This window comes from Trachemys scripta, chromosome 3 (genome assembly GCF_013100865.1).
Source record: "Trachemys scripta elegans isolate TJP31775 chromosome 3, CAS_Tse_1.0, whole genome shotgun sequence".
Classification (NCBI taxonomy): Eukaryota; Metazoa; Chordata; order Testudines; family Emydidae; genus Trachemys; species Trachemys scripta.
Genome location: NC_048300.1, coordinates 50,048,669 through 50,061,082, shown reverse-complemented (window position 1 = coordinate 50,061,082; position 12,414 = coordinate 50,048,669). Strand labels below are relative to the sequence as shown.

The following is a 12,414-nucleotide window of genomic DNA, read 5'->3' as shown; positions in this document are numbered from 1 at the left end:
GCATATCTTTTTAATAATAATCAATCCGTTCTAGGAGCTATAAATTAAAGCCATTTACAGTTGCAATCTGGCTGAGACGCAAAACTATAAATCATGCCCAGCTATATAAACAATTGGACTCCTTAAAAATGACTAAAAAATGCGATTTAAAATGTCACATTTGAGATGTAAGAGCAAGATTCATATAATTAAAAGGAGCCAAAATAATCTGTATTGCTGAGGACCTATGTGAAGGCAGAAAAAGTGAAAACAGATTACAAAACATCATAATGTCAACTGAATTTGCATATATTCATCTTAATTTGTTTCATACATATGATTAATTACTGTACAAAGTAATAAAGCACTCTGCACACAATTCAGATTTTAGCTCTATAATTCATGCACACTGCAAAATACTAAGGATTTTGTCCAATACTCAAACTTTCATGGACTTGAAGACAGGACTGAGTTAAAAACTTCAGGACGCTGTTCTTATGTAGTCTGCTATTCTGTGTCCATTACTGCACCAATTTAGCATTTGAGACTTCTTTGATGGTTACTCTTCTTTCCCTCTTTATGGAAGTCATATGGGGCTTTTTCTTTGGCCTTTTTTCTTCTTTCACTATACCTGGGTAACCTCATCCACTCTTACAGCTTCAGCGTCTTTATCCTAATGAACAAGTCTCCTTTTCCACACCTATGTCCCTTTTCTCTCCAGTCCCACATCCCAACTGATTTCTCCAGCATATCCTCCTGAAGATCTTGGTAACAACATAAGCTTACCAAGGCTAAAATCTATCCTCTTAAGTCATAATTTACCCCTATCCACTTCTTTGGTTGTGTTATTAACACCACCATCCTCCCAATCACCCAGGCTCAAACCCTGGGGTCATTTTAACTCCTTTCTACTCCCGGTGCATTCAGGCCATGTCTAAATCTTTTTGTTTCTTTCGTCACAGCACACCACAAATCAATCCCTTTCTCTCTGCCTCACAGCTACAACACTCATTCATGCCCTCATCATTGTGCATATCGATTATTATAATCACCTTCTTAAGCCTCTGCGACATCTACATTGACTCCCTTCAGTCCATCCAAAACATATGTTAGTGGCAATCTTCCTCCCACATCAATCTAGCCATGTTACCATACTTCTCTCTTTGAATCATTTCACTGATTCACCCTTGACCACCAAATTTCTTATTCTTATCTTCAAGTGCACAACTCCACTCTGGTCTATGTCTCTAACCAGAACTTTTACCACATTCCTCCTTGTCCCAGTGAGTCCATGCCTTGTTCATCTCCTACTACTTCCATCTGTACATTTTTCCATGTATGGAATGCCCTCCCCCCATCCTAGCTCACCTTTTCTCATTTCAATCCCCTCTTCAATTCTCATATAATTAGCAAATGGTCATTGCAGAAAACTTACATTTAAATATAGCTCAATAATGCTGAAAAAGTGTTACTGAAGTAGAGCACTAAATGATCTTTGAAAAGAGCTCATATCATTTGTATGGTTTAAGTACAGTTGCACACAAAGTTAGATGCATCCAAATATAGTGCCTTCCTTTTCAAATCATTGTGATTAGACAAATTCACATATAAGTCATGGAAGTCAGGACAGAAAGCTAAGGAGGAATTGGATGCTTTAGAAGCTAAATGCTCTGTTCCCCCTTTTTTCCTGCTGATCTGTGCTGTGGAAAGATCTAGCTTCTCTTCTACCTTGGACAGGGTTGAAAAGTGACTATATATTCAGTAGTGATACCAAAAAGCAGCTGTTTAATAACAAAAATAAATCTAACCAGGACTAATCGCTGCTGAGTAGAAAAACTGCCAGAAAGTTAATCAAACACATCACATATAGTATACAGTAACTGCAATGCAAATGCTGCTAATGGTCTTGTGGAGACAGAACTTCTGAGAAGTTCTATGAAGACCCTCCTGACTAGCAGCTCTGCAACTAATTAAAGCAACACGCATACAGGAATGCATACCTTTAGTACAGGTTTACTGCCAGGCTTTGAAAGTAAAAAGAAAGTAAACATCAAGGATACTATTTATTTCAGTTATACACCACTTGCACAGGTTTTCCGCAAACTTTATTCTCCAAACATACACAAATGTCACAAGTAATCTTTACCTTAATTGGCCCAACATAGCAAGAACCCTTAATTGTTGAAATTGTTACTTGAGATTCTTCTAACTGAGCCATTACATCTTCAGCAGATGAAATAATCATGACAGTTGAAGTTTCAGAGCGGTGAGGAGACAAACGGAAATTAGTTTTATTCCAAAGGTTAATTATCTTATTCAGCATTATTTCAAGGGTAGCTTCATTGGTTGCTGTTACTGATACATCACCGATTTCTTTCTTGTACTGAAACAACTAAAGTGGAAAACTGTATTACACAGGATTGAACAATAGATAAACAAGTGACAATACAGATATTTTACTAAATAACTGGAGTATAAATTCCTGAAAAATATACAATATCCCTATTAAAGTTGCAGAAGTGGAGTAGTAGTAGTCATAGACTGGACTATATATTTAAAAGCTAACTGTAAAACTTTAATCATAAGTACAGCTGTAATAAACTAATTATAACCACATTTTACAACAAAAAATGTTAAAATCAGTTCATGAGTCAGGTATAAATAATGCAACATATATTTACATTGAGTTGCAGAACATCCTCCAGGGTAAACTTTTTATCCCAAGAAATGGATTTCCCAATAATATACTGTATAGCCTCCCAATGCCTTGGTTGAAGACATGGACTTCTTAAAGACACAATCACAGATAGGCCTTCTTTAAAATCGCTTAGTGACTGCTTCAGACCTATTATAATAGTATTTTCTGGTAAACCTTGGAAAATATAAAATGTTTGCAATATATCAGTCTTATTTCAATTTGCGTAAGCAGATACAACATTACTACTAAGTATATATAACACAAGATATTTTTCTAATTATTTTTCTTTAGCATCTTACTAACTGTGCTCCATTATCATATTAATTTGTTCCATTAGCATCATTTATAAGAACATATTAAAATACAATAATGAAACATATCTATCGTTTTTTAATTTAATTTTATTCAAATACTCATGGCTTTTTGAATAATTTGGACATCAATATCCTCATGTTCTATGATTTGAAGAAGTCCAAACCCCTCTTTATCCCCCACAAAAGGAGAAGAACCAGGAATATTCTTTAAGTTTAAAGCTACTATGAATGCACCACCAATTCAACGTCTTTGCGTCTCATAATTTGATTTTGTAGAATAAGGATACAGTGGTGAAAATCATTGCAGACCTATTAAAATAATTGAAATTATTCTAATTTACACCAGTTGAGGATCTAGCCCATAATTTCTAAATATTTTGTTTCCCTCAATACATTGATGAAAGGCTATAAGTTGCAAACAACTAGCGATTTTAGTATTTTTACCTTTTTCTAGAATCTGTATTGTCTGCATAAATCTACTAACATCCTTTTGTATTAAATCTACATCAACATTCTGAAAAAGTGTATGTTTCCACCTAAAAGAAAGCTTCCCCCATTCCTCTAGTAAGTCCCACAAGAGTTTTCGCAAAGATAATTCACTTTCGACTTCAGAGAGCTCTTTATTCACTCTCTGAGGACTTGAGTCTCCAACTTGATTCTTCTGTGACATCCTTTCCAATGACAATGATCTCATGTCAGCAATGGAACTGTCAAAGAGATCCTGGTAATTTGCATAACTTCTGGATTTGTTAGAAATAACTGCAGCTTCTTCCACAAGACTTTGGATCATCTCTTTAGCTGTCTTAGGCAATGTTTTGCTAAGGAGGAGAACTGGATTTCTCACCTATGTGACATAAAAATATGTTAAAATGTGTTCTAAGAATGTCAAAGTACAGAACCTACTATTAGTAACCTATTACAGTACTCATATAAAACTTTTAAAATATGTGCACAATCAAATATCTGAAAAAACATTCAATTCTTTATGAATTTCTACCTTTTACCACATTGTTTTGTTATTGTTTGTTCTGCTGCATGCACATGCAATCTATCAAAAATCTACACTTTTTAGAGGAAGAAAGCAGTATATGTAAGTCTTAAATTTATTTTTATTATTGTGACATTAAGCCATAAAGGGTTAAGCAACTAGCAGGATAACTGACCCAAATTCAACATTTAAAGACATATTAGTAGATAATGATTGTGGTTTTGTGTGTTTACATATATATTGTTAGAGGCTGACAATATAACCAAACCTTTCCCATCTATGGGCGGTATTCTGTTAATCCAGAGATCAAAAGGAGATGTTAACATTTAGATGAACTGTGAATGTAGTAATATCACTGTCTTAATTTCTCTTTGAACTATATAGTAAACTACCTGTAAATGGCGGGAGATGGGCAGTTGCTTTATGTTAATCCATGTAGCTAATTACCAGAGATGCTTAGGAAACAGGAAGTCTACTTCAAAGCTACGATAATTGACTATTGTTCACCCAAGAACAGCACGCTGTCAAGAAGCTGCTTGACATCTATAAAAAGAACTCTAGAGCCCTGATCCTGTCATCTCAGATCTGCTTAAGCTCCATCAGGGGAAGTCTGAGTCGCAAGATTGAGGTCTCCAGTCCCTTCTAGATAACCCTGATATTGAACATTGGACTGTAACCTATGGACTAATTCTGAAAGAACTCTTTGCAACTTTAAAGCTCACCATCTCTATTATGAAACTGGCCGAAGAACTCTATTCATATCTGTATGCATAATGATCTTTTAACCAATACATTCTTTACTTTTTAAATAAATTTTAGTTTAGTTAATAAGAATTGGCTGTAAGCATGTATTTGGGTAAGAGCTAAGATATTCATTAATCTGGTGGGTAATGGGTCCGATCCTTTGGGATTGGTATAGCTTTTTACATGATGAACAAGATTTTCAGTAATCCTCATCATATTTGACTTTGCTGTATGGCTGGGAGCCCAAAGCTGGGTTGCTTTAAGGCAGTGGTCGCCAAACTTTTTTGATTGCGCACCCCTATCAGTAAAAATTTTTTGAGCATGCACCCCCTGCCGCGCCGCCTCTAGCATTTTTGCCAAAGCAAAAAAAAAAAAAGCCGCTCGAAGCAAAAAACAAAAACAACAAAAAAACCCACGATCCTCCTGCTGCGCACCCCCAAGGATCCTCTTGCGCACCCCCAGGGGTGCACGCACCCCACTTTGGAGACCACTGCTTTAAAGGAGCTGTGTTTTGGTTTCTGGGTAACCAGTAAGGTATTGTAGAAGTATTTTTGTTGCTGGTTTGGTAATTTTAAGTATCAGAATACCCCCCAGTTTTGGGATTGTCTACTCCATTTTTTGCAGTGTTCCCTAATTGAGCAATCTCAGCATGATCCCCCTGGCATCCCGGTCACAATTATTAATGATTTTTTTATGCATTAGTATTGCACTAGGTGTGTTTAGCCCATGGGCAACTCAACCAGTATGTTATTTTCAGAGAGTAAACATCTGAGGAAATTTGGTTCAAATTTTGAATTAACATTTCTTGTGTGCACATCCATATCACTTTAAGTGCATGCATGGTGTGCATCTACATATTGAATATTTATAACCATTATTATGAAGTTGGTGACAATAATTGAAAACATTAGTTATATCTCTATATTTCCAGAATGTTTTGACCCCAATTCAGCAAAACACTTAAGCATGTGCTTTACTTTAAGCATGTTTTAAGTCCAACCTGATTCACCAAAGTACTTAAGCACATGACAAAAGCTCCATTAAAGGTCTATTAACATCCACTTATGCCTTGATGCCTATAAAACACTTGACTATTCTTAGGCAGCTGCTGTGCTGTGACCACTGTTTAACATGCTATAGGATAGGATAGGATTAAAATTAAAAATGATCTGGACAAACTGGAGAAATGGTCTGAAGTAAATAGGATGGAATTCAATAAGGAAAAATGCAAAATACTTCACTTAGGAAGGAACAAATCAGTTGCATACATACAAAATGGGAAATGACTGTCTAGGAAGGAGTACTGCGGAAAAGGATCTGGGGGTCATAGTGGATCACAAGCTAAATATGAGTCAAAAATGAAACACTGTTGCAAAAAAACCCAAACAAAAAACAAAACAAAACAAAACAAAAAAAACCCACACTACACATAATTCTAGGATGTATTAGCAGGAGTATTGTAAGCAAGACACCAGAAGTAATTCTTCTGCTCTACTCCACTCAATCGGAGTATTGTGTCCAGTGCTGGGTACCACATTTCAGGAAAGATGTGGACAAATTGGAGAAAGTCCAGAGAAGAGCAACACAAATGATTCAAGGTCTAGAAAACATGACCTATGAGGGAAGATAGAAAAAATTGGGTTTGTTTAGTCTGGAGAAGAGAAGACAGAAGACATGATAGCAGTTTTCAAGTACATAAAAAGCTGCTACAAGGAGGAGGGAGAAAAATTGTTCTTCTTAACCTCTGGGAATAGGACAAGAAGCAATGGGCTTAAATTGCAGCAAGGATGGTTTAGGTTGGACATTAGGAAAAACTTTCTAATTGTCAGAGTGGTTAAGAACTGGAATAAATTGCCTAGGGAGGTTGTGGAATCTCCATCATTGGGGATTTTTAAGAGCAGGTTGGACAAACACCTGTCAGGGACGGTCTATATCAGGGGTCAGCAACCTTTCAGAAGTGGTGTGCCGAGTCATTTATTCACTCTAATTTAAGGCTTTGCGTGCCAGTAATACATTTTAACGTTTTTAGAAGATCTCTTTCTATAGGTCTATTATATATAACTAAACTATTGTATGTAAAGTAAATTAGGTTTTTAAAATTAAATTAAAATGCAGAGCCCCATCGATGGCCAGGACCCGGGCAGTGTGAGTGCCACTGAAAATCAGCTTGCGTGTCGCCATCGGCACGCGTGCCATAAGTTGCCTACCTCGATCTATATAATATTTAGTCCTGCCTTGAGTGCAGGGGACTGGACTAGTTGACCTCTTGAGGTCCCTTCCAGTTCTATGATTGTATCTCATTGTCACCTTGCACTTCCATTAGTGGTCCACCTAGTCTGTCTTAAATACAGATTGTATATGTTCTTTTGGCCAAGAACAGTTTTTTTGTTTGTACAGCACTTAGCATAACGGGGACCTGGGCTCTGGGTGGTAATGCAATACAAATAAATAAACAAACATAGTAAATGGAACTTAAGAATATGCCTAAGTGCTTTATTGAATTGGGGCATTTATGAATATTACATAATTAATCCTCATAATACCTCCGTCTGCTACATAAGTATTATTACTCACACATTACATATGGGGAAAATGAGATATAGATATAGTATTAAGCGATTTGCCCAAGGCCACAATATGAGCCAGAGTGACAGGATCGGAATGCTTGAGTTCCTGGTTCTTAAACTCATTTTCAATCCATTAGACCAGACTGCCTCTAAAGATGAAAATATGCTTTCTTAACAGACCAGTAACTTACTTTGTTCTTAAAGTTCCTAAGTTCAAACTGTAGGTTGCCAAAATAGCCATCCAAATCTGCACTGAATTTTATAATATTGTCACTTTTTCCTTTTTCACAAATAAGGATACTTGATTTAAGATCGTACAGACTGCGAGTAAGGGTCTGATATAAGGCAAACTGTTCAACTGGAATAAAGAAGTCATAGGCTCTTGCAATAGAATACAATTGGGAAAGAGTGTTATACTGAGTCTCTAGCATTGGCAACTCTGAGGAAATTTGGCTCAGAAAAGTCAAGTGCTCAATAAATTCTTCCACTGTTGTGAGATCTTTGTCCAGCTTTCTAAGTGCTGAATGGATAACCTAAAATAAATGAAACATCAATCATTATATTTTTCAAACACACACTTTTAAATTATTTATATTGTTATATTTTTCTCTGTTTTATCATCAAAATAATCAGAGAGGAGTCAGGAACAATGCAGTTAAAAAAACAAAATGAAGTGTGAGAGCTGGAGATAAAGGGCTGGATTTTCATTTACACTAAGGCTATGTCTAAGGGTGTGATGCCCAGCTTGTATACACATACTCCCATTAGCTCTCATCTGAGCTAGCACACTCAAAATGTTAAAGAACAGACGGTAGCACAGAAAGCTAGCATGGGCTAGCTGCCTGAGTACAAACCTGCCTTAACCCCCATGGGTATGTACTTGGGGCAGCAAGCTCAGGCCACTGCTGCCACAGTCCATACTACTGCAGATACACTATTTTGAGTGTGCTAGTGCCGATGAGAGTTAAGGCGAGCATGTGTACACAAGCTGGGAATCCTGCCCCTAGCTCATAGTGTAGATGTAGCGTAAGACTCTTTCACACCTTTTCAACAGTGTAAAGTGACATACTCTAAGGCTTCATACCTTTTTATAAAATGCTGCCACTAAAAAGAACATTTACTTACAGTACAGGTAACTAGTTATTTGAGATGTGTTGTATCCATGTATTCCACTTGTGATATGCACAGGCCCCATGTATGTAAGACCAGAGTTTTCTGAGCAGTAGTGTCCTTTGGGGGCTGTGGCTATGCTCTATGCATTCTCTAATGCACCATAGCCAATGGCTTAAAGTTCTGGACATCCATAACTACTCCCCAGTTCCTTCACTAACACAGTCTCCAAATTACCGAGAACTCTACAATAGTGGGGAAAGAGGGTTGGGTGTGGCACAGATGTACACAAAGCATATCAAAGAACCAGTTACTACTTATTATAGGCTAAGTAACTGTTCTTTCCTCTTCAAGTGAACATCCACAAGTATTCCACTTCTATTGACTCACAAGAATAACTTGTGTCCTGAGGTGGGTGCTCAGAATCCTGGATGATGACTACAGGAAAGCTCTGTCACAGTGGGCATCAGGTCTGGGGCCTTCTACCAAGGAGTCATGCTGAGTGGAGGTGTGAACTGAACTCCAGGTATGAGCTTTGCAATCTCTGAAATTGTGACATGTCAAAAGATGCAGCAGAGGCAGCCTGGGCTCTGGTGGAATGAGCCCTAACTTGCTCAGATGGCTCTAAATGGACCGGCTCATAGCATTAACATAGTTCAAGACTAATTTTGACAGTCTTTGAGTGGACATAGGTTGTCCCTTTATTCTATCAGCAAATGCTAGAAACAGTCAAGATTCCCTGAATAGCTACCTTCTCTCTCTAAATAGAGAGATATTTGAAAATGTTAAAGATATTAAGTTTGAGTAGAGTGAGGCTTGGGGAAGAAGACAGGTAGGTGAATCATCTGATTAAGATGCAAATCAGAAACCACATTAGGCAAAAAGCTTGAGTGAAGTCTCAGTCACTTTGTCCTTGTGAAGTACTATGCAAGGAGATCCCGCCATAAGGGTCTGAATATCCCCTATTCTTCTGGCCAGGTAATACTACTAAAAAGGCAGTCTTCATAGACAGGTAGTACAAAAAGGAAGTTAACTCATCTTCTGCAGTAATGATGGTTCTTCGAGATGTGTCCCCCGTGGGTGCTCCACTGTAGGTGTGCTTGCATCCCTGCACTGCTGATCGGAGAACTTCAGTAGCAGTGTCCATGAGGCCAGCACATGCACCCTCCCTCCCTCATGGTCTGCCTCAAGGTTACTTAGCAGTGCGCGGGCGAACCCCCCCCCCCAGTTCCTTCTCTACTGCAGAGCCCGTTAGGGAGAACTCCAAAGTAGAGGGGGAGGAGGGCGGGTCATGGAGCACCCATAGGGACACACACTACTCAAAGAACCATCATTACTGTACAAGGTAACTACTTCTTCAAGTAGTGTCCCTATGGGTTCTTCGCTGTAGGTGACTTCAGAGCAATATTCCCCATGGAGGGTTGGGACTTTGAAGAGGAGTCTGTTACTACAGAGAGTGCTGAGGAGCTGAAGATGGCATCAGAAGCTGAATCTCCAGTAATCACATAATGTTCTGCGAAAGTGTGGGCAGAAGCCCAAGTCACTGCTCTGCAGATTGTGGAGATAAGGACATCTTTAAGGAATGCAACCAAGGTAGAAACTGACCTTGTGGAGTGCGTATGGACTCCATATGGAGGCAGTAGGTTGTGTCCTTCATAACAGAGATTAATGCAACCCGAGACCCATTTGGATACTGAGTCAATATCACACAGTCCTTGGATCTTTCTGCAAACCAAAGAAAGAGCTTAGGGGATTTCCTAAAGTCCTTCCCAAGTAGAATGCTAGTGCTCTTCTAACATCTAGCATATGCAGAATCACCTCCCTGTTGTCATGGTATAGTTTTGCGGATAAACAGGGAGATGGGTCTGTTGATTCATATGGAAAGTGGAGGCAACTTTAGGGAGAAACTTGGGATGCAACGTCAGGACTTTCTTTAAAAGAAACCATGTATGGTGGGTATGCAACTAGGGCCATTATTTCTTCTATGCATCCCACTGAGGTGATGGCCATTAGAAATGGTGTTTTCATGGACATGTGTAAAAAAGAGAGCAAGTTGCCATGGGCTCAAAGGGAAGTCTAGTCAAAGCTCTGAAAACTAAGTTAAGGTCCCAGGTTGGGACCTTCCAAGTGAATGTTTCCCCAGGTCAGGCCTGGAGCAGTGACGAGGACCATTTCTTGTTCTGGTAAGTAGTGGAGAGCTCTGTAGTCGGGGCTCCACAAAGACTAATATGTCTTGTAGCACTTCTGAGTTCAATTCCTATTCATGGTCGTGAGAAGAGTTCTGATTAAGACTGTTGGTTGTCATGTTCTGTATTCCCGGGAGACAGATAGCTGAGACGAGCACGTTGTGACAGATGCACCAATTCCAAAGTTTGAGTGCTTCCGTGCAGAGGGAGGGAGATCTGGTGCCCACTAGTGATTTATGTAAAACATACAGGTCATATTGTCCATCATGACCTTCATGTAGGTGTTCTTGATGAAAGGCAGAAAGTGTGCACACATGTTCCTTATGGCCCTTAACTCCAAAAGTTTGCTATGGAGGGTTGCTTTTGTGGAAGATCACTTGCCTTGAACTTTGCAGTTGTGTAGGTGAGCTCCCCAGCCTATTAGGGAGGTATCTATTATTAGAGTCACTGTCAGTTGCACGAATGGAACACTTGCTTGGACATTGGATGGGTCTGTCCAACAGTCCAAAGAGTGCTTTACTGTGGAGGTTAGTGATAGCAGTTTGTTTAGTCTGTTCTTGTTCGGGGAATAGACAGAAGTGATCCACCTCTGAAGACACCTCATGAACATCCAGGTGTTTGGAGTGTCAAAGGTGCATGCTGCCATATGACCTAGCAGTTGCAGGCATTTCCTGGTCAATGTTTGAGGACTGGACTGGACTATCTCTTTGAGACTCTAAGGGTGGTGAGTCTGTGCAGTGGGAGGAACACTCCTGTTTGTACTGCATTGAGGGCAGCACTGAAACTCCAGTCACTGTACTGAGGTCAGTGTTGATTTCTGTAAACTGAGCTGTAGACCCAGTTAAACAAATGTGTGCCTGGTCATCTGGGTGGCTTGAACAGCATTCTGAAATGAGGGAGCCCTGAGGAGCCAGTTGCCTAGTTATGGATAGATCACAATGCCGAATATTCGCAGGTGAACCACTACAATGGAGAGAACCTTGAAAGATACCCTGTGTGCAGATGAGAAGCTGAATGGGAGCACCCTGTACTGATAATGGTCCTGCCCGAAGATAAACCATAAGAATCGCCTGTGTGACGGTCATATCAGGATGTGGAAGTTGGCATCTTGTAGATCATGGACTAAAAACCAATTTCCTTGCTCTACAGCTGGAATAATGGCTGCTAGAATGACCATATAGAACTTTTGCACCTTCACATATTTGTTTAATGCCCTTAGATCTACAACGGGCTTCCACCCTCCCTTTGCCTTGGGAATCAGGAAATAATGGGAGTAAAATCCCTTTACTATGAGTTGCGCTGGGACTGATTCTATGGCCCCTAGGCATAAGAGATGATCTGTTTCCTGGTGAAGCAGGTTCTCATCAGAAGCATGTCTGAAGAGGCGAAGGAGAGTGGGACTGGGGGAGGGATGTGAACTGAATGGTGTAACCCTTTGAAATAATCTCCAGGACCCACCCGTCAGAGGTGATCTTCTCCCAACTGCTGTGAAAGAGGGCCAGGCGACTTCCGAAGGGGCGTGACAGAGTAGATGGCAGCTCATGTTACAAATTATAGTTGTTCAGTCCTTCAACCAACCTGCCAAAAGTGTTTAGAAGAGGTGGTCTGAGAGGTTACTGGTTGAGGTTTTGACTGCTTCTGAACCCCGAGCCTCTTATATTGGGGTTCATAATAGCACTGAGACTGTGGGTACTGAGGAAGTTGTGTCCTGTCCTGTGGCTGAGTGCTACATCTTCTATTCTGTACCTTCCATTCCCGCGTACTAGATTCTTAGGGAGCGTAATGTGGCCCAGGAATCCTTCAAGGTGTGGAGAGAAGAGACTGACTT

General features: G+C 39.6%; 1 protein-coding gene across 1 annotated transcript in view; it reads right to left on the bottom strand.

Moving 5' to 3' along the window:
• DNAH14 (dynein axonemal heavy chain 14) overlaps positions 1-12,414 on the bottom strand; it is a 499,756-nt gene that overhangs the window by 341,760 nt on the left and 145,582 nt on the right. The window contains exons 20-23 of the mRNA XM_034764559.1: positions 7,482-7,823; positions 3,436-3,835; positions 2,661-2,851; positions 2,126-2,371 (exon numbers count right to left, since the gene is read on the bottom strand). Coding sequence (XP_034620450.1) covers positions 2,126-2,371; positions 2,661-2,851; positions 3,436-3,835; positions 7,482-7,823 — 1,179 coding nt within the window. The remainder of the gene's footprint in view (positions 1-2,125; positions 2,372-2,660; positions 2,852-3,435; positions 3,836-7,481; positions 7,824-12,414) is intronic.